This window comes from Pinus tabuliformis, chromosome 4_2 (assembly GCF_031772625.1).
Source record: "Pinus tabuliformis cultivar Carrire ecotype Pingquan chromosome 4_2, CPIR1, whole genome shotgun sequence".
Lineage (NCBI taxonomy): Eukaryota > Viridiplantae > Streptophyta > Pinopsida > Pinales > Pinaceae > Pinus > Pinus tabuliformis.
In genome coordinates this window covers 831,139,360-831,162,268 of record NC_142304.1, presented here as the reverse complement: position 1 = coordinate 831,162,268, position 22,909 = coordinate 831,139,360, and the positions used below count along the sequence as shown (strand labels likewise).

Genomic DNA, 22,909 nt, shown 5'->3' with positions numbered 1-22,909 from the left:
GACAACAAAAGAGTTTCGAACTTGGGTGTGCTACATCGATTTTCAAAATTTACTATCTTGAAAGACCCATTGATAAAAAATTGATGATAAAACTAAACACCCGAAAACCTCATACTGGCTGAAAACATCAAAAGGCAGTGCTTCTTCAAACTTGGGTGTGCTCCATTAGCTTTCAAGATCTATGCCAAAAGACCCATTTAACAAAAATTGATATAAAACTGAACACCCAAAAACCTCATACCCGCTGAGAATATGAAAGACAGTGCCCTTACTACTCTGAACTGCGGTTGTCCCTTTCACCCTTTAAAGTTTTCATTTCAGTAGGTGGTTAGATCGGCGGAGCTCTGGAGGCGATTTAAAAAAATTCTCCCGCGCTTGTCTGGTTCTGCTCTCCAGGCCCTGCCTGGCAGGGCTGCCGCCAGCCCCGTTGCCCCTCTCTCTCCCGCACGCATTTCTTTCACCCTCAGGCCTCCTGCCCGGTCTCGCGTTGGGGCCCATACCTCTGCTCTTGTCCCTACGGCCTCCTGCGTTGGCTTCTTAGTCTTGAATGGCTGGGAACGACCCCCCCCCTCCAGATCCAGAGAACTATGAGGAACTGTTTGCTTCGTTGATCCCTGACAATGCTACATCAAGAACTCGTCCTTCAGTCTCTAAGTTTGTCAAGAAATTGGATGAAATCACCGAGGTTTCTCTCCCTCCATCCCTGCCAAGGAAGTCAGCAATCACCCTCACTGAAAGAGGTCTCATAGGACAGTTCACTGGTCTTTGGCCTTCTCCAAGATCAGTTCAAAAATGGGTGGAACACAACTGGAACGCAATGACACAAGGGAAAATAGCCATCATATTTTGTGGAAGGGGCTATTACACATTTCTTTTTGAAACAAAAGAGGACAGGAATCTCATATTCAGAAACGACCCTTATTTTATGGATTCAAGAGGCCTCTATCTAAATAGATGGACACCAGACTTCGATCCCGAAATGGAAATCCCAAATGCAGTTCCGGTTTGGGTCCGCCTCCCACATCTGTCGCTCCATTGCTGGGGAGATGAATCAGTAAAGGCAATAGGGAACGCAGTCGGCAAATACATTGACAGATCTGAGCCAAGGGAGAACATGCATGCGTGCACCAGGATTTGCGTAGAAGTAGATCTCGGGAAAGGCCTGCCGGAAGCTATCAAGATCAAGGTCGATTAATGGACGCACATCCAACAGCTGGACTATGAGAAACTACCCTTCAAATGCAAGGTATGTCGCGAATATGGACATTTCGCAAATAGATGTAGCAAGTCAAAATTAAACGAACCCATTGAAAATGAAGAATCTCTGAATGGCCCCTGGGAACAAGTAAAAAAGAAAAAACCTTCCTCCTCTCAAGGGCCTAGCTCTAAGCCCTCCCCGGAAATCCACCCTCCTCCCCCTCCTCCTCCCACTAGCTCAGCTCCCTCCTTTCCCTCCTCCTCCCACTAGCTCAGTTCCCTCCTTTCCCTCCTCCAACCCCTTTGAATCTCTGGAAGTTGAAGACCCCTCCCCCTTCCCCCCGCGACAACTCATTAGCTGTCATCTCCTCCCCCTCGATCCCTCTGCCCTCTCCTCCACCAACTATAGAGAGAATACTCACCAGAAATAAATTGAAAGAAACCAGCCTTCCCTCTGATCCCCCGAGAAAGGCAGGTAGAAAGTCAAATAAAGAAATCAGAGATGAAGCAGCAGCGAAAGAGATGGCCACTGGAGCACAGTAACCAATGGATTCCTATCTAGACAGGCAAAAAGGAAGCAGGGAAAAAACAAAGGAGAGGAGCGGGACTCATCCAAAAACTGGTAAATGATGAATCTGGTCTCTTGGAACTGTAGGGGGATGGGCTCCTCAAAAATAAATGCAGTCCATGACTTAATAAATCAGGAGCAGCCAGACTTCGTCCTCATCCAGGAGACCAAAATCTCAGAACAAGATTTTCAAAAACAAGCCAAAAAATTAAATTTTTTTGAAGGTTACTCAACAGGTTCAGAAGGTGCCTCAGGAGGCATAGGAACACTTTGGAACAAGAATAAATGGGATCACATCAACCTCCAATCTTGCAATTGGTGGATAAGAACAGAACTCAAAAACAAAGTCTCTCAAGAAGTCTTCACCATATACAACATCTACGCTCCAAAACATTATCGGGATAAAGCAATCTGCTGGGACTCTTTATCCTTAGATTTGCAGTCCTCACATGATAGGAGCATAATTCTGGGAGGAGACTTGAATCTAATAAGAAATGTGGATGAAAAGCTTGGAGGAAACTTTCACGCGGATCCTTCAAGAGACTCGCTGGAGGCCATAATCCAGACCTATAATCTCATTGACATTCCCCCCTTCAACGGGAAATATACATGGAGTAACAAAAGAACCGACTGCCACAATATCAAAGAGAAGTTATATAGATTTCTTGTGCAGGAAAGAATCGCAACAAGCTTCTCATCAATTAAGAGCAAAATTATTCAAGCTTCGGCTTCTGATCACAAACCTGTGGTGATGAATTTGGATAAAGGGAGAAACTTGGGGCCTCTCCCCTTCAAATACAATAAAATCTGGGATTTTAAAGAAGATTTCCGCACCCTCATACAAAAACAATGGGCCAAGGAAGTATTTGGATCGCCCCATTACATCTGGGAAACCAAATTAAAATCTCTAAGAGCAGTCATCAAACAGTGGGCAAAGGAAAATGCAGCTACGGAAAAGAGGAAAAAAGTGGATCTTTATACGCAGATGGAGCAGTGGAATCAGGAAAAGGAGAACAACCAACTCACAAATGAAGATATAATCCACGAAAATGAAATGTATAAGGAACTATATAGACAAAATAGAGCTGAGGAAGAGGAACAAAGGCAGAAATCGAGGTGCCTGTGGTTGAGGGCTGGAGACAAAAATACCTCTTTCTTCCATAACAACATAAAGCTCAGGCGCGCCGGAAATCAGATAGATAAAATAGTGGCAGAAGGGAAAGAGATCAATGACCAAGAAGGAATTAAAGAGGCAGCTTTCAATCATTTTAAGTCTCTTCTTACTGCAGTCCCTCAGCAGTCGGACAACTCTGACTTTCTCAGTGCTGTTGAGAGTAAAATCTCAGACTCTCAAAATAGAGATCTGGACCAGGATATCTCAGAAGAGGAAATCAAATCGGCAACTTTCAGTATGCAACAAGATAAGGCCCCGAGCCCTGATGGTTTCACGGTTGCCTTATACCGAAATCATTGGGATACAATCAAAAAGGACTTTGTGCAGATAGTTAAAAATGTCTTCAAAAATCACAAGATGGGAGAAAACACCAAATCCTCACACCTCGCTCTCATCCCTAAGGATGTTAACCCCCTTTCCTTTGACCGCTTCCGGCCAATCTCCCTTTGTAATGTCTCTTACAAGATCGTCACCAAAATTCTAGCCAATAGGCTCAAAAAGCTCCTTCCTCATCTAATCTCAGAGAACCAAGGGGGATTTGTTCCTCACAGGAAAATCACAGATAACGTCATACTGATACAAGAAGCAATCCACAACAGCATCAACAGGAAGGAACGAGGCATGATAATCAAACTAGACATGGCAAACGCATTTGACAGAGTTGATCACCACTTCCTAACAGTAGTCCTCAAAAAATTCGGGTTTCAAAAATTTTTACAAGCATCATCACTGGATGTATCTCCAATCCCTGGACTGCTCCCCTGATTAATGGCCATCCAAGCAGGTACTTTAGAAGCACTAGGGGACTGAGGCAAGGCTGCCCTCTCTCTCCCTTCTTATACATCATTATGGCGGAAACTTTGAGCATTCACTTAGAAAATCTCCGCAAGCAAAAAGAGATCACTGGAATTGGTATAGAAAGAGGGACTAAAGAAATTAACCATTCACTCTTTGCGGATGATACCCTACTCATTGGGGGAGCCTCAAGTCTAATGGCAAAAAGATTCAAGAAAGTCTTGGATGCCTTCCTAGCAGCCTCAGGAGGGATGCTGAATAACAAAAAATGCAAGATTTATACCTGGAATGTCTCTGATCAAATTAGGCAAAGAATCTCCTTGATACTGGACATCCCAGTGCAAAGGAATTGGAGTTACTTCTCTTATCTAGGTCTGCCTTTAGCCAAAGAAACAGTCAAGGCTGAGATTTGGGCCAAACATATAGAAAAGATGAGAGGTCTCCTTCAAAGCTGGGGAGTATCTTGGCTAAATCTGGCTGGTAGATCGACCCTTATAAAGGCTATCCTCTCTGCTCTCCCCATCTACCAGTATGCGGTCACCTTGGCTCCCGCCAGTATTCATAAGCATATGGAACTATTAATGAGAAGCTTCCTCTGGCAGGGAGGAAAGCAAGAGTCTAAAAAATTCAGCCTTGTCAAATGGGATCAAGTAATTCTTCCTTACGAAAAGGGAGGCCTAGCCATTAAAATCCCGAGCCTCTCCAACCGTGCTATGGGCTTTAAGCTGATTTGGAGAATCCTCATTGGCAAAGGCTCTTGGTGGGTGGAGGTCTTGAAAAGGAAATATCTTAATGGACCGAACTCTAATCTCCTCTTCGAAACAATAGCTGAAAGACCTTGCACCCCTGTTTGGAAGCTCATTAAAAAAGTTCTCCCACAATTCAGAGAGAACATTTCCAAAGTGCCTGGAAATGGTAAGGAGGTTAATATTTGGACTGATAGAATCATGGGCGCCAAACCAAGAAACCTCCTCCAAAACCTCAGACCTCTGCAAATTTGGATGGAAGCTAAAAATTTAATCTCCTTGTATGATATTTCAATATGGGACCACAACATCTGGCAGGACTGGAAGGACCTTCAAATTCCCAATGAACTCAGAGATCAATGGTCCAATCTTAAGGTCTCTCTCATAGGCTCCGCCCCCACCAATATAGGGGCTGAAGATAGGTACATCTGGGAGCCAAGCGGAGGAAAATTCACTGTCAAAGAGGGTTACAAATTTCTTCAGGCATCCACTTCAACAGTCAAATGGAACCTCTACACAACTGTTTGGAAATCAGAGTGCATACCAAAGATCAAACACTTCAATTGGACTCTCCTTAAAGGTAAGGTTCTCACAGCTAAGAACCTTAGGAAAAGAGGGATCTCGAGCCCCTCAATATGCTGCTTCTGTCGTGCCGAGGAGGAGAGTATTCATCATCTTTTCTTTCACTGTCCTCTCGCCCAAAGTTGCTGGACTCAGAGTATCAGACCAATGGAAATTGGAGAGACTTTTGACCAGCTCTCCTCTCTCCAAAAAAACTGGGCGAAATTTCATCCTTTTCCTAAGAAAGGCAAAAATAACATCATTCGTTTGTGGAAATGCATCCCAGCTACTCTCAGTTGGCAAATCTGGCTAGCTAGGAATAACTGTATTTTCAATAACAAGAAGCCTAACCCAGCCCACATACTGGCAAAAACTACAACGCTCATCTCTGAAACAATAAGTGCTAACTTGGTTGCTCCCCCAGATCAATCAAGTTGGAACAAAGAAGAGATTGATTGGTACAACAAATTCTGCATCAATTATAGCAATAACCATCTAGCTCACCCCAAAGCATGCACGAGAAGAATTCACTGGAAGCTCAGAGGCACCAAGGAAGAAGTAAGTCAATGGATTTTAGATCAGAATCGCCCCACTCTGCATTTTGACGGAGCCTCTAAAAATAACCCGGGGGAAGCTGGAGCAGGGGGCATTATAAAGGAAAAACAAGGCAAAATTCTTGTAAGCTATGAATGGGGATTGGGCCAAATGTCCAATAATATGGCAGAAGCTTACAGCCTTTACCTAGGCACCATCATCCTGAATCGGTTGAGAATTAGGAATCCAATCATACTGGGAGACTCGGCCATCGTTATTGCAGCTATGGTGTCGGGGACAGAATTTAAAAAAGCGGCCCTCAATAATGTAAATCTCAAGATGGCGGACAACATCAGAAATATGGGGGACACGACCTTTAAACATGTCCTAAGAGACAACAACACAGAAGCGGATCACTATGCAACCAAGGCCTCCAACAGACAGAACGGTCAAGTTAGGGAAAATGACTCCATCTATGAAAAACCAATCCCGTAGTTGGCTTAGCTACCTTTCAAATCCTCTGACTAGTCATATTAGTATGTCCTCGATCTCATGTCTCATCATTCTCCATATTTCTTCTTGTGCTCTCTGGCCAAATTCAGACAAGCCGCACGCAGTCTGTCATATCTCAGACTTCTATCCTCCCTTCTCCTCGTTTGCCACTCAATCAATCTGGATCGATCACAGGATCTTGACCTCCCAGACTTCTCGTGACTCTCTCACGCAGAATTTAGGTAGGAGTCTTTTCAAAATCTCCATAGACTGCTACAAAGATTCTAAGTATGATCCCAAGCCCGGCCAGATCATCGAGTATACGTCGTCCTCTCTGCTTGCTCAACCTACCTCTCCGCTTTATATATCCATGAACCTCTCCCTCTATGCGCATATCAGAATCTCACTCTTATACTCGCAGGAGAGTAAAGGTCCTGTCTTTGGTAATCAGCTCCAGAAGTTCTGCAACAAGCGTGGCCGCCATCAGTCCAGCACAGTCGTGATACCGCCTCCAAAAGCTTCCAGAGGTATCTTCAGCAATCTCCAGGCTTGGTCGTTCTTCATCTGCTCGGTTGCTCTTCATCTGCTCGGCCGTTTGGTAAACTACAGAGCTCGGTCTTTCTTCATCTGCGTGGTTTCTTCTCTAGTCTGTGCCCTCCTCTTGGCATTCTCCTCATTTTCTTCCGGTCTCCCTCTCCTTCTTTACTCCCCTAGTTCCTGTATTGCATCCCCTCCCCCAAAAGCTCTCCTAATATGGCTGAGATTCTGGAAAACAGAGAGCAAGCTGAGAATCCGGAAAACAGAGAGCAAGCTGAGAATCCTCTGGACAGAGTGATTGCAAACAGCAGCTGCACGTTATGTAAAGCCCATTGCTTTATGATAGCAAGGTTCGTCAAGCATTTCAATGAGCTCAAAGAGGATTTTCAAGCAGATAGCAGATCAAAGAGAAAGAAGTTGGAAAAACAAAAAGCAGAGATAGAAAGCCTAAAGGAAAAATGTAACCACATGGAGGAAGCAATCGCTCACATCAAATCTATCACTCAGAGTATGCAAGCTGAGACCTCAACTAGAGCTAGTGTAAAGAAAGAACCTCAGATTGATGACTCTGTCAATCAGCTTTAGCAATCTGCCTTATGACTTGTAAATTTTGTCTTATCGCAGGTCTGTTTGTACGGCTATATAGCCGTTTTCTTTTTCAATATGTTCTTCTCAAGTTTTCCTACAAGAAGTCAGGGTCTGCGAACCCTTTTTGGACTTCTCCTTCTCTATTTCTCCTTACATATGTAACAGGACTTGGCTCCTCGTAGTTTTTTATAATATATAAGTACTCGATCTCGTTAAAAAAAAAAGTTTTCATTTCAGCAATGTAATTTTCACAAATCTCTCTAACATCTTTACCTCCTTCATTGATTCCTATATCGTCGAAACAGATTTGTGATGCAGAAGGCACCATATTCGGATGGAGGGCAAACAACCAACTAATCCTCAGGCCCTCCTCCTCCTGCAGAAAAAACGGCCTACGCGGCCAAGAAGAAGGCCCCTCGTGCTCTGCGGGACTCGTCATCCTCTTGCAATCCTCTGCCCAAACCCTCCTTTGCAGGTCCCCTGCCCTCCTTTATAGCAATCCTCCGCCTCCGCACTCCTGTGCATCCTCGCCCTCCTTTGCATCAAACTCGGTCCTCCTCCTGTAGAAAAAATGGCCTATGCGGCCAAGAAGAAGGCCCGTCGTGCTCTGCGGGCCTCGTCATCCTCTTGCAATCCTCTGCCCAAACCCTCCTCTGCAGGTCCCCCGCCCTCCTCTGCAACAATCCTCCGCCTCCGCACTCCTGTGCACCCCCGCCCTCCTCTGCATCAAACGTGGCTATCCGCGCGCAGGACGAACTGGGTGGGTACAGACGGTTCCGTTGATTAGGGTCATTAGGGTAAACGGTTGGGGAATTAACTAATACGTTCAATTTTTTAAAGGTTTTTTTAACGTTTTATAAGATTTTTTATTAAATTAGACGGCTGAAAATGGTTCAATCGTCTAACAATAGATCTGACGGCTAAGATTAGGACAAAAATACATTTGGGGGAGTTCATTTCAGAGGGAAACACCTTACAGCGTAATAATAATTTTTCAATTTTCGTCTTCTTAATTAATTATTAATTATCATTATTAATAATTTTTCTTATTAACTAGTTAATAATTTATTATTTTATCAATTATTAATAAATCAAATTTAACAATTATAAGTCTTATTAGTCTTAGTTATTTAATATTAATATTTATATAGGTTAATATTCATTTTTAATTATTATAAAAATTTCAATAGCTTATTAATATTAATTGGTCTTGTTAGATATTAATATTTTTAATAGTTTATTATTTATAATTCACTCCTTTTTTTAGTAATATATTAATATTTAATAATTTAATAATATACTTAGTCTTATTGGATATTAATACTTTAATAATTTATTGTTTATAATTCAAATTATTATTATTATTATTTATTAACTTAAATCTTAATTATGGCCCTATTTTAATATATATATATATATATATATATATATATATATACACTTTTTAATAAATTATAATGTCTAATCCTTAATGTTTCTCCGAGCACTATTGCTCTTTAAAAACGATTGGTATGTATTTCTCTTCATTTTTTCTCTTGCTTCATGTCCTTGATGATGGGTGGAGGGTTCCCAAACACATTTCATGGATCATTAACACAAATTTTCCATAAAATTATTATTCATAAGGTAGAAATAGATTCACTGCCCTCAAAATCCTTAGGCCCCCGCCCCCCACAATTCTATTGTTTGACAACTTTAATTTGTATTTCCAAAACTTTCAACTAGATTTCCAAATATTTCAACTAGATTTATATTTCCAGGGTGAAGAAATTATCACTTAGATTATTCTTTATGATATCAAGTAATATGTTATTAAACAAATGGTTTTTTGTTTTTTAGGTAATGTACTTAACTTGTGGTTTTAGAAGCCTTGACCCAAGGGCATCTAAGCCATAAAAAACACTTAGACTATTCTTTATGATATCAAGTAACATGTTATTAAACAAATGGTTTTTTGTTCTTTAGGTAATGTACCTAACTTGTGGTTTTAGAAGCCTTGACCCAAGGGCATCTAAGCCATAAAAAACACCAAGGATTGCACTCGACCAACCCTTAACATGGTTGGATTTTACCCATAAGGTTTGGAACTAGTAACTTTTTCACCATAGAGTGTCTTAACATAACAACTCTAAAGAAATTAATGTATCAATTCATTTCTTATATTCTTATTTAGATTAAAAATATAAATAAATATTTTATTAAAAAAATTCTAAATATTGATATAATTAGCATAATAAATTTATTACTTGTGTTTTAAATCACAGGGGAACAAAATTGATTAATTTAGAAGTTAGTACATTCAATGAAGTTCACAAATTTGAAGCTAACAAGCCAATGACAAAGTCCAATCATTTTAGTAAATTTGTTAAAATTTTATTGATTATTTTTCAAATTTGTTATGAAATGATAGAAAATTCAAAAGAGGTTAGTGATAAAAATTAATAAAAAAAAGCAATGAAATTCTATAGACTATAATAAAAATAAGATTGCCTACATGAATGGAATGTTGTCTCAATGTCAAACTTAACAATTAGGGAGAGTTCAATATAAATTAAATTAGCGTTAGAAGAATGTTAGTAGTAGTGTTGTTAATTTACATAAAACATGACTTTTCTTTTTAAATAGTATTTTTCATTTATATTTTAATAATATGTTTCATTTCTATTTGTTTATTTTTATTTTCACAATTTTGATACATTGATATTTTATTTATTTCATATACATTTAAATTATATAATTTACGTATTTATAAAGGCTTATAATAGAATTATAATATTTTCATAAAATATAAAAAAGAAACATATATAAAAGTATTTTATACCTTAAATTTTGTTATATTTATTAATTTTGAAAATATGTATTTGTTAATTTTTAATTTATACTACACACATTTAAATTATATGTATTTATATATTTATAAACAACTATAGTAGAAGTGAAAAACAATTGAATATATAAAAAAATATGTATCTAAAAAACAATATTTTGAATCAGTGATTGGAGAATCCACAGTTTGAACATCTTTATACCAACGTTTCAAATCCCAAGTGGGATCCATCATTCTTCCACCCTGATGATGGATCCCACTTGGGATTTGAAACGTTGGTATAAAGATGTTCAAACTGTGGATTCTCTGATCACTGATTCAAAAGACACAAGCCACAAATCTCTTAAATCCAAAAACAATATTTTGATTTTTAAATATTAATGTCATTTTTTTATGCTATGGTTCACGAACACCCTGGTCAATGGATGGCGCTATGTCCATGGAAAAATCTGAGTTGATTGACCCCGAAGGCAATCTAGCCCCGTGGCCCACTAGCAAGGCCTGACCCCAAGGGCTTCGGGGAGATTGGACCCTGTGACCTCTCGATGGCGAGGCACTGATTTTGACCAACTGAGCTAACCCTTGGGGCTATATAATTGTCATTTATTATTTTTGAATATGTGTTTATTAAATTTTTTGTTTACACCATACACATTTAAATTATATAAATTTATATATTTATCGACGTTTATAATAAAAGTGTAACATTTCAACAAATTAAATATAAAAATTATAGTAGAATTTTGGAAATATATTTCTCAGGGTTTCAAGAATGGTCGATGCTAAAGGGTTTGGAAATGTAGGATTTGTAGCGATCTGGAGTTCAGATCTGGCGAGTTTCCCAATCTTGTTGAAACCAATCTCAAGGGAACCCTTTTCTTTGCAGGTTTCGTACTCAGATCTTGTTTTCTCGTTTGTGAAAAGGTTACAGGTGAAAATGCACATTCCTCATGAATGTTTTCAGCTCATTCATGAAGGACGAAAGCATTAGGATCAAAAGCTCCTTAGTGAATATAGCGTTACCAAGGATGCCATGATTTACATAGTAGCAAGAATTTGAGGTGGAGCCAAAGGTGGATCTGCATCCACCTCAGACCCACCAAGATCGTTTAAAGTTGTTCTAAAACCATGGCCTCCTTCACGAAACCCTAAATATCTTTCTTGATCTACATTTTTGGTGGAACAATTAGCTTAAACTCCTTCTCTTGAGGTGAAAAATATTGCATGTGGTTTCTTAGTTGCAAATTATGAATATAAAGCACTTATCTACTGTTTTAATGGTTTTTGGCCTTCTTCATTGGCTCTCAGACAACGGGTTCACCAAAATTGGTCTTCAAATGTCACGATACATTTATGCTCAAAAGGATTTTTTATTGTTAATTTTCAGAAGTTAGAGTATCGACAGAAGGTTTTTGATTAAGGTCCCTGGTTTTGGGGCCAACTTGGTCTCTCCCTTCAACCCTGGTTTTCAGATTTTAATCCTCTATTTGTGTCAATTTTTGCAACTCTAGTATGGGTGAGGTCTCCAAATTTTCCCATCCATATGACACATCCCGACATCTTAGAATATTTGGGAAATTTGTTAAGTCACTTCATCAAAATTGACTTAAACAATATTATGAAAGGAATTCACACATTTATTCGCATTTGTGTTGAAGTGGACCTTAGTAAAGGATTGTCGAATAAAATCCTCATTAAATGGGGAAATAGGGTTTATTACCAACCAGTTGATTATGAAAATACGTTTTTTCATTTTAGATATTTCCAGTAGCCTAGACACCTACATAATGTTTTCCCATATTCACAAGGCACCTCTTTGCACCCTGAAGCCAAGAAGAAAAATTGTGGATGGCAAGATACAAAATGACCCAATCGTTATAAGTCGACGAGGACTCATGAGTCGAGTAATTCTCATAATCAAAAGACTCCTTATGCCAACATTTCTCCTGCAACCCCACCTCAGACTCATGACATGTCATCTCAACCATTAAGGGAGGAAGCTCACCTATCAATTATTATGACACAAAATTTATCCATAACTTTGGCATCCGCAAAAAGTGGGAAAAAGTGTACCCATGAATCAAGCCATTCAGATAGTGACAAGGAGCCAACAAATATGTTGGAGCACTCGACAATGGAAACATCTCAAGGAAAGGAAGTGGTTGTCGTAGACAATCCCTTGGGTTGGATAAACGTTCGGAAGAGGAAAGGAAAGAAAGATAAGCCAACGTACAATTATGGAGCCTAAGCCCGAGAAGGAAAAATGTAATGTTTAGGGAAAGATTGATGTATTGTGATGTGATGTAATTAATTGTTGATGGACCAATACAATTGTTAGACTTAAAAAGACAAGTTAAATATATAAAAGAAAGATATCTCAATTAGAAAACTATTTTAATCTTTAAATTTTGTTATTATTTTATTTTTTAATATAATGTACATTAATTTTTATTTATACCATATACATTTAAATTATATAAATTTATATATTTAAAAAGACTTATAATATAAGAGTAATATTTCAATATAATATAAAATTTATATATAGTTAGTCATATATCTTTAAATTTTGTGTTCATTTATTATTTTTGAAAATATGTGTGTTTGTGTGTGTGTTAATTTTTTATTTATACCATGCATACTTAAATTATCAATTTATATATTTATAAATAGTTATAGTAGAAGCGTAATATTTCAATAAAATATAAACGTTAAATATTTTTTTTGTAAGTTGAAGATTGCATTGCCTCAAAACTAAAAACGTTTTCATACATCTATCCTCTATCCATGCTTAGCTATAGTCAAAGAAAGAAACCTCAGCCTGCCACTAGGGAAACCAGATATGTAGTCCACCTTCTAAATACCAGTCATACCAGTACAAAAATAATTTAAGGTCCACCAATCTCGCAAAAAAAGAACTGAAAATAGAAATCCCTTCGGAGATCATGAACTCAAGTACTTGAAGAAGTCATGGGTGGTGGGTCTTTAGTGCTAGAACCAAGTGGTGTTGGTGGCTTAAGCTCACATTGGAGGTGGCCCTCTAACTGTGTTAGTTGAGCATTGAGGCTTTCCAAGCATGCACATTGGAATCTTTGTCCATGTTTGATATCATTAAATGTTGAGAACATATTGTATTAATCCTCTTGTTTTTCGTTTAACAATCTACCACAAAGAGTTTTAAGTTGCTAGTGGAGGGTAATTGAGTTTAAATACTATCTGATTCTTCCCTTGGTATTCCCAGGGCCAAGAACACAATTGGAAACCTATCCAATAATATTAAAATTTGAAAAAGAAAGGAATTCATCATTAGGAAGTGTCTCAAGTCATTGGATTTCACCTCTCATTTTAGGGGTAACAATGGCATGATTAATGTTTGCAACCTCACATGTCTAAGCCTAGGCTCTAGATCTGGTGTGACAAACCTGACTACATTATTCTCTGTGGTCACACACCTACCTCGGCGGATGCGCCTGCACTGTCAAGGATGGGAACTCATACCGTACGCACCCCTAAAGAAAAGAGTTGTGGACTGAATACCATAAATACAAGAGTAGAAACCAAAGATGGGCAAGGCTCCAAGCCAGTGAAGGGTAAAGAAATGGTTACAGATCAAGGGAAGAAAATGAGGCAAACTAGAAATATGGAGAGGAATATTCAGATGAAAATTATAGATAGAGACCACAAGCCAAACTATTTGGCTATATCCGAAAATGAAAACACTAGCCACAAGTAGACCTCTAATAGTCATGTCTAGAATAAAAGTAGATAAAGCAAGAAGCATAGAGAAAGTGACACATAAAAGCGTTGTGCCAAGCTCATAAGTTGAATTGGGACAGGTAACATAGGACATCACAATGAATGAAGTGGAGAACAAAACAATCTTGTCTACACCACGCAACAAGACAAAGCCTTCCTACAGTGTTGCACCCTAGATGCCACTTGTTTCAAGAAGCAAGCATCCCAAGGAGACCAATGTTAGAGACGATAAAATGTATGTTTATTGAGATTGTAACATTTTCCCAAATATTTTCTGTTACTTATTCTAGTAATGTAGCAATAGTATTAACATAATTTGCAGAGTAAAAAGCTTTCCCTAGAATCATGGCAAGGAAAATTTCTAGCTATAGACTCCTTTGCGCCGAAGATGAAAACCTTCCCCTAACAACCTAATTCATCCTGGCCATTTGACAACATTAACCAAAACAAAAGTAGTAATTATCATCTCATCATGCATGATACATCACATGCAATGATCTGAAATGGGGCACTAAAGGCTTCTTGTCATGCTTACAAGAACCTCCCCCACTCCAAAGCTTATATATTCCCAAGATCTATGCTTATGATTGATAATTTGCAGAATTAAAAGAACTTGAAGTAAGTGTATGCTGTGTTTTCCTTTAACTGTTCAAGTGCTTGAGTTCATTTGCTTAAACTTATATTTAAACATATAACAGTAAATGCAATGCAACAATAAGCAATCACAAAAGACAACAATATAATATGGAGTTCAGCCTGATATCTTGGGCTACGTCTCCTTGAGCCCTAATCAACTCTATTAGGCTCTTTGGGATTATGGATTCAATTCTTTTACAACTGCTACACTCAACCTCATTGGGTTACGACTGCACCTATGGGTTTAGAATACCATCTTACCCCTGGCTGTCCTTACTCTACAGACAAATCTAGGCTTCTCTGGACTGGACTCCTTCAATTAGTGCTCTGAGCTATCTTGAGCTCTAGCTTGCACCAACTTCCTCAAAAGTCTCTTAACTGTCTTTGGAAATCCTTCTTCCGTCTTTAACATAGGACATCAGCAATAGCTTGATCATTTGATCTCTTTGTTGTTCTGCAACTTCACTAAAACATCATGGCTCTTAGAAGTCTACTTTGAGCTCTCTAGCTCTGCGGCTCTGCCTCCAACCTCCGGTGGCTCTACCTCTGTCAAGAACTCTGGCTCTGCGGCTCTAGTGGCTGTCCTCTGTTCCCAGCATCTCTTGGTTCATCGTGTTTTATAACACGTTATGTTACAACAATCGCTTAAAACGTAGAAACCGACTGTCCGTCTCTTCGCCTCCTCCTGCGTTTTAATTCGTGTTTTCATGACACGTTTTGTTCATCATTTCCTTATAGTGGGGAACAATGATGTTTGAATTAGAAATGGTTTCATAATTGAAAAGGAACCGGCGGGCGTAGGCAACTCGATCATTTGGCCTTCCTTCTGCCTTAATCCTGGAATAGACACATAACAAAATACACAGGCAAAACTCACAAAAACACATCATGAGCCTTTAAGCCGAAACTCAAATAGAATTCAATCGCATCTATAATCCTCTCGGGTCCATCCTTTCATCGCATATCGCAAGTCGCTTTGCGCATTGCCCACGGCTAAACTCGAACAAAACCCAAATAATGGAATACACGGGAAATACAAAGAAATCCAATGAAAATCTGCAAAGCCGGATTTCAAACGGAATTCAATCGCCCCTTTAATCCTATCGGGTCCGTGCCTTCATCGCAAATTGCAATCGCTTGGTCTAATGGCCCAATGCTCTCTTTTGGCTTTGCTTTCCTCCAATCTCCGATCCCCGATTGCTTCGATCGGCGCTATCACATATCGGCGTATCGAAGTATCGACAATCGTTGCTTCCATGGTCCGCATCCCTTAAGTTCCCCCGATCAACGATCACCGATCGCATCTCGGTCGTCCATTCCTTTTCCGGTCCGACGGCTAAAAATCTTTCATCGCAATCGGCCCATCAGCAAGTTGGAATATCGACGGTCAACATATTGTTGGTTCCATGGTCCTTAACTTTTCCCGATTGTCGATCGCCAATCAAATCCTGACCATTGATTCGAGATATCTAATCCAACGGCTGACAGTCTTTTCGGGTGGCCCACTTGTGCAGAGATTACCTGCCCGAAAAGAGGTTTTCTCTCTCCTGCAGCTTGCTACGTGTCGGCCAGTGTATAGAATCGGGTTCAACCCTTTCAATACCATTTACCGCCTGGAGCCTTCCCGAAATACCGTTTACCGCCTTCCTTCCAGAACTCAAAAGGTTTTAGCTCGTTTTATATAAATTCTTCGGATCCGCTTGGCTGAGACTGCCCACGTGCTTTTCAATGTAAAACGCACTTTATAAAGGTTTTAGCGCTTAACAAAGTTTTTTAGCACATAAGGCTAATATTAACACTTAGGCCAAATTTAATAAGAAATGCCTCCTTTTCTAAGGACATTGGGCAAATCTTCTTTTTATAATAACTCCTTCGTCTGGAGTCCGTTTTGGCCCGTTCAAGTTGCGTTGGATTTAGAATGAAACAATCTACAAAATGAGACTATTTTCAAAATCATCCAATGACTTTCATTTTTCCACTGTGAGGAAAACTCATAGACTTAGAAGTCTATGTTAGATCTATTTTGGATCACGCCTTCCCACTAAAAAGCTTTTGGACTCCAAAGGACTGATATATTGATCTTAACAATAAATGAGAGTACCTCACCCTCTTCTTTCAGCCTCCATACACTTGCCTTGCATAGTGCCTCTGAACCAAAGCCTTTGAACACTCCCTTTCTAGATGTGCTTGTCTTCCTGGGAAGAACTGTCTTCCTCCTTGACTTCCTGTAGAACTCCTACTGAGAAGGTCACAGAAGGTAGTTTGAACTTCTCTGCCTTGATCATTGATCCAAGGTGGCTCAAACAAATGTGAAGTTACATCTGCTTCACAAAATTTTCATTTGTACCTGTTTGACATACTGTCAACAACAATTGTTAACAACAACAGGATTACAGACAACAACTGGATGGCCTAAACTCCTGCTTCAACAAAAGAAACAGATTTCACATCTTGTGAACACCTCCATGTCTTTACATCTGCATACAAATGATTGACTAGATAACAAGCCAACAAAACATGCCTTTAAAACAATTGACCCTTCAAGTCAAGCATGTAGAAAAAGAATTCTACAGTTATTTTTCAAAGATGAAACACTTCATCATTATCTCCATCTTGGAGACCAAATCAACTTTTCATCGGTCAATATTACATTACAGGCATGTTTACAACAAAGTAATCAACTCTTCAAGTTAATCACACATACATGTTCAAATACAAGGAAATCATCTACATCCCTGTATTCATGCACATCATTCTCATGAATGCATTTCATCCTTCAACTTTCGCTTAAGTACACTATACTTTCGAAGCTGAAATGAACATAATGTTGCAACAACAGAGTGAGTCTCCTACTCAACTTTTTCCATTCACCTTCTTGGTAAAAACCTGCAACTTGCATCTCATTAACAAAGAAATGCATTCTATTGATTTGATGCATTTTCAAAAGACATGCAACCTTAATTGGATAAGAACTCTAACCATTTCTTACCAATCAATTTCAAAGGTGCTACCTTTATCTGCACATCAGCATAAACATGTGAATCATCTTGAAACACATCATTCATGGAATCTTGTTTTCCATTCCTGCCATTCTCTCTTTCCACCTTCTTCAAGTTTCGTGGAAGCATTGTTGGATTCAGAGTCCATCATTTTGTAGCAATATGCCCTTGCTTATGGCAGTAAGTGCAACACATGTGCATCCTCTTGACATCATGATTTTCCTTGTCCAATGGACCTTTGGCTTCTTGCTTCCTTTCCTCCAAAAGTTTCTTGTATGTGGCCATTCTCTTCCAACATCTACAAACATTATGGTTATCCAAACCACAAAAGGAACATGCAATTCTTTTCCCATACTTATATGGAAATTTATCATGCTGAACATAATCAAAAGGAATATGGTTAAAACCATATTTATACCTTTCTCTTTCACCTTTATTTCCTTCATGAGGAGGCGAATTGAATGAAGAAGTAGCTCCCTTTTGAACACCATTGATCTCTTCATTGCTTTCAGAGTTTCCACAACTCTCTGGTTCAAGTGCATGTTGATATACACCTTCTTTCTGCAAAGTATGCTTCACACTATTGCATTCCCCAAGAATACAATCTTCACACTCTTGAGGTAGTGATGAGCCCCAAATTTGGTAACATTTTGGGCTCATTTGGCCTAACTACCCTTGCTCAACCCTTCATTTTTCATAACTTATGCATCATTTTTTTAGTATATTTATGTCATTTGTACGAATGAGGGCAGTCACTATTCCTAGGTGGCTAACACGTGCTTATTTCAGGTTTTTTGACATTTAATGGAGCAAAACCACACAGATGAGGGCTAGGAGACAGCCAATATGGGATTGAGATTTTGTAGGAAGGTTGTCCACAGCATTGAATGGCCTTCCTCGTGATCTTCACCCCCAACTCCGAGCTCCAACAGCCACCACCATCGAGTTAGAAGGCAGCCAAACGGATTTTGAGGAAGCAACAGATCACTCTTAGTTTGGTCAGCCAAATCCCACTAATTTAGGAGGCCAGCTTGGCCCTCGTAATGTATAAATGATGAGGCTGTAGCCTTCGAAAAGGACTTTTGAAACCTTGTTGCACATTCTAGATTATGAGCTGTTAGCTCTGTTTTGCTCTTTTGTAAGCCATTTTTGGCATGTTATTTGACTTATGATTATTATCTTTTAATGGAAAGCAGGCAGATTTGAGTTCAGTTCTGAGTTCTTAAAGGAGCCATAGCTCTCGGGGTTGGGCCCAACCTGAGAGCCTAAGGCCTCCTTCCTTTGTATCGTTACCTTTCTTTCAACATTGTATTTCTTTTCCTTTACATGCATTTGGAAACACAGTTTACTGAGTTGAATTTCTTGGTGTGGTTAAGTAGGTTAGTTTTATGAACAGAGTTGCTTCAGTAGTTTAGAATAGAGTAAGGAGATTGGAGTTAATAAGAGTTCCAAAAAAGGGTTGATTGCACACTCCTTTTCACCTCTGTTTAGGGGCTGGAATTGCAGACAGTGCCACCCACCAAAAACAGTGTTTTACATGTTCATGCAATCTTTGATACAATGTTTTCGCTGTAATAGTTGTCCATGCGTTCAGATCTTGTGGAATGATTCTTTGCTTCAGTACCATGCATGATTTTCCTTAGCAATAACGTTGTTGTTCTTTGGTTTTACTAAACAGTTAGAATAGGATCATGATATTTCGGTTATGTGCAGGACGTGGATGATTTGTTTCGTTTACACTGTGCAGTGCTACTCCCTCACTCCCTTATCCTTCTAAGTCATGCCTAGGCCATCTACTCATCTCCCAGTTAGACCACTTGCCTCCCAACTCTTCTATTACCCACGTTATTCTACCTTTTCGGCCTTCCATTCCCTCTACCCTCCTTTAGACCAACCAGCTTTGCACACCCCCTCTTCATCTCATCTCTCTGTCACTAAGTCACTACAAACTCCTCCCCTACCTCCCTATCCATCCATGCAGCCTCTTCCACTCACCCATCACCCAAAAATCCGATTATAGGACATCCTGTAGGAATTACTGAACTTCCTGTAGAAATTCTGAACATCCTGTAGAACCCCTGCAGACTTCCTGTAGAAGCTCATAAACACGGTTGCTTGGCATCCAAACTTTGTGAAACTCTCTGAAAGGATGTTAGGGACCCCTTAGACCCTCTCTGAGCCTTCCTGACCTCTTCCAAGCATTTCTCCCCTTGACCTACCCCTGCACAGTCAAGACCCAGTTAGAAGCACACGCATAATAATTCCAACAACTTGAACAAAAATACAAAAATATGTTTTCTTCAGATCAAAGTAGTCTAGACACATGCATCTCACCTTCCTAGAAGTAATGGCATCTCTTTCAGTAGTTTGCATTCCCACCTTTGCATTAGTAGGACTAGTTGGTAGAATTAGGGTTTGCTAGGGTTTGTGATTCTTGTTGGCTTTCAGTTCCTTCCTACAGTAGGTTAATTTCCTTTGAGCTAGCTTTCGTTCATCGGTTAAAAAGCTTCTTCTAAGAGCTCACAGAAGTTGGCTTGAGCCCCTAGCGGACTTGTGCCAGCTGACCAAGTGACAGCTGCGGCAAGAGCTAGTACTTGGGCATACATCACTGTCGCTTCCAAGTTTGTTACGAACTACCGGGTTGATAAAATTAGAGAAGGAAGCTCTAGGAGTTGTATCATTCTTGCTACAATACTGGAGCCCACCAGGTAGAAGACCTGAAATGAAACTCCTTCTTGGAACTGTTTCAATTGTCTTCATGGCAGCTTTGGAACTTTCTCCATAAGATTTTCCATAGCCAAGACCCAAATACTTAGGCCTTTCCTCAACTATTATTGGCTCAACAATACCCTATGCATGTTTTCCCAAGCCTTTTCCTTCATAGCCCATCTTGGACATTAACTTGGAACCTATGCCTCTGGTATGTTTTTCAAAAGAACCAATATAAACATTCTTAGAGGAAATTGAAGACAAACTGGAATTATTTACCTCTTCTTCAAGATGATACTTGACTAAGGCTTCTTTGGCAACAAGGAGCTGTGTCTCCAACTCATGCACCCTTTCCAGGTTCATATTTGCAATATGAAGTTGGCCTTCCACTTCCTACAATTTGTTAGAAAGCAACTGCTGCTCTTCCTTCATGGAATTCAACTGCTCTCGAAGTCCAACACTCATTTCTCTCACCATATCCATCATGATGAACAAGTCTTGCTTCATGTCTTCATCAAAGAATCTTGTGATGAAGGAAGGATTTGAGGACTCACTTGTAGAAGTAGTCATTATCAAAATGAACAAAAGAACTTCAAACAAGATTAACAAAGAGCTTATTCAAGCAACCTTTTGCAACAAACCTCTTGTGCCTCAATGATTGCTTTGAGGTCCTTTGGGATAAGAAGAATGCCTTCAGCCCTTCTTCCTTTTTGTCCTCTCCTGGACTTAGATATCAATAGCTTTCCCTGAACCTTTGCAACTCAAACAATAGTCAGTTTACAAACAATCAAACAGAAGAATTTGACTATTTGAACACCTTTCAAGTCAAACAAGCATATAGATTGCTCTGTCAATCAAGCATTCTGATTTGATACCACTTGCATCATGATACAACCTGCTCTGGTATAACTTAACTCCGATATCACCTTATTTGAAGGTGGGGTTAATCAACCTGATGCTCTGATATAACCAGCTCTGATACCACCTGATCTGAAATGGGGCACTAAAGGCTTCTTGTCATGCTTACAAGAACCTCTCCCACTCCAAAGCTTATATATTCCCAAGATCTATGCTTATGATTGATAATTTGCGGAATTAAAAGAACTTGAAGTAGGTGTATGCTTTGTTTGCCTTTAATTGTTCAAGTGCTTGAGTTCATTTGCTTAAACTGATATTTAAACATATAACAGTAAATGCAATGCAACAATAAGCAATCACAAAAGGCAACAATATAATATGGAGTTCACCCTGATATCTTGGGCTACGTCTCCTTGAGCCCTAATCAACTCGATTAAGCTCTTTGGGATTATGGCTTCAATTCCTTTACAACTGCTACACTCAACTCTATTGGGTTACAATTGCACCTATGGGTTTAGAATACCATCTTAACCTTGGTTGTCCTTACTCTGCAGACAGATCTAGGCTTCTCTGGACTGGACTCCTTCAATTAGTGCTCTAAGCTATCTTGAGCTCTAGCTTGCACCAACTCCCTCAGAACTCTCTTAACTGTCTCTGGAACTCCTTCTTCTATCTTCAACACACTTTGGACATCAGCAATAGCTTGATCATTTGATCTCTTTGTTGTTCTGCAACTTCACTACAACATCATGGCTCTTAGAAGTTTGCTTTGAGCTCTTTGGCTCTGCGGCTCTGCCTCCAACCTCTGGTGGCTCTGCCTCTGTCAAGCACTCTAGCTTTGTGGCTTTGGTGGCCATCTTCTGTTCCCAACATCTCTAGGTTCATCGTGTTTTATAACACGTTCTATTACAACAATCACTTAAAGCGTGGAAACCGATTGTCCGTCTCTTCGCCTCCTTCTGCGTTTTAATTCGTGTTTTCATGACACGTTCTGTTCATCATTTCCTTACGGTGGGGAACAATGATGTTTGAATTAGAAACGGTTTCATAATTGAAAAGGAACTGGCATGCGCAGGCAACCCAATCGTTTGGCCTTCCTTCTGCCTTAATCCCAGAATAGACACATAACGGAATACACAGGCAAAACTCACAAAAACACATCATGAGCCTTTTAGCCAGAACTCAAATAGAATTCAATCACATCTATAATCCTCTCGGGTCCGTCCTTTCATCGCATATCGCAAGTCGCTTTGGGCATTTCCCACAACTAAACCCGAACAAAACCCAAATAATGGAATACACGGGAAATACAAAGAAATCCAATGAAAAATCGCAAAGCCAGATTTCAAACAGAATTCAATCATCCCTTTAATCCTATCGGGTTCGTTCCTTCATTGCAAATCACAATCACTTGGTCTAACGACCCAATGCTCTCTTTTGGCTTGGATTTCCTCCGATCTTTGATCCCCAATCGCTCCGATCGGCGCTATCACATATCAGTGTATTGGAGTATCGGCGGTCGCTGCTTCCATGGTACGCGACCCTTAAGCTCCCCCAATTAGCGATCAGCGATCGCATCTCGGACGTCCATTCCTTTTCCAGTCCGACGGCTAAAAATCTTTCACTGCAATCGACCCATCGGCAAGTCGGCATATCGGCGGTCGGCATATCGCTGGTTCCATGGTCCTTAACTTTTCCCGATCGGCGATCGTTGATCAGATCCTGACCGTTGATTTGCAATCTCTAATCCGACAGCTGACAGTCTTTTCGGGTGGCCCACTTGTGCGGAGATTACCCGCCCGAAAAGCGGTTTTCTCTCTCATTCGGCCTGCTACTTGTCGGCTAGTGTATGGAATGGGGTTCAACCCTTTCAATACCATTTACCACCTGGAGCCTACCCGGAATACCGTTTACCGCCTTTCTATCGGAACT

At 39.8% G+C, this 22,909-nt stretch overlaps 2 protein-coding genes across 2 annotated transcripts; both read left to right on the top strand.

Annotated features, from left to right (window-relative positions):
* Positions 1–547: 547 nt before the first annotated feature.
* On the top strand, positions 548–1,195 carry LOC149172257 (uncharacterized). Its single transcript, XM_089426249.1, has one exon. It carries the CDS (start codon positions 548–550, stop codon positions 1,193–1,195), a length of 648 nt encoding a protein of 215 aa, XP_089282375.1.
* A 1,555-nt stretch (positions 1,196–2,750) lies between these two features.
* On the top strand, positions 2,751–6,070 carry LOC149172256 (uncharacterized). Its single transcript, XM_089426248.1, has 2 exons — positions 2,751–3,174; positions 5,328–6,070. Exons 1-2 carry the CDS (start codon positions 2,751–2,753, stop codon positions 6,068–6,070), a joined length of 1,167 nt encoding a protein of 388 aa, XP_089282374.1.
* The last annotated feature ends 16,839 nt before the right edge of the window (positions 6,071–22,909 follow it).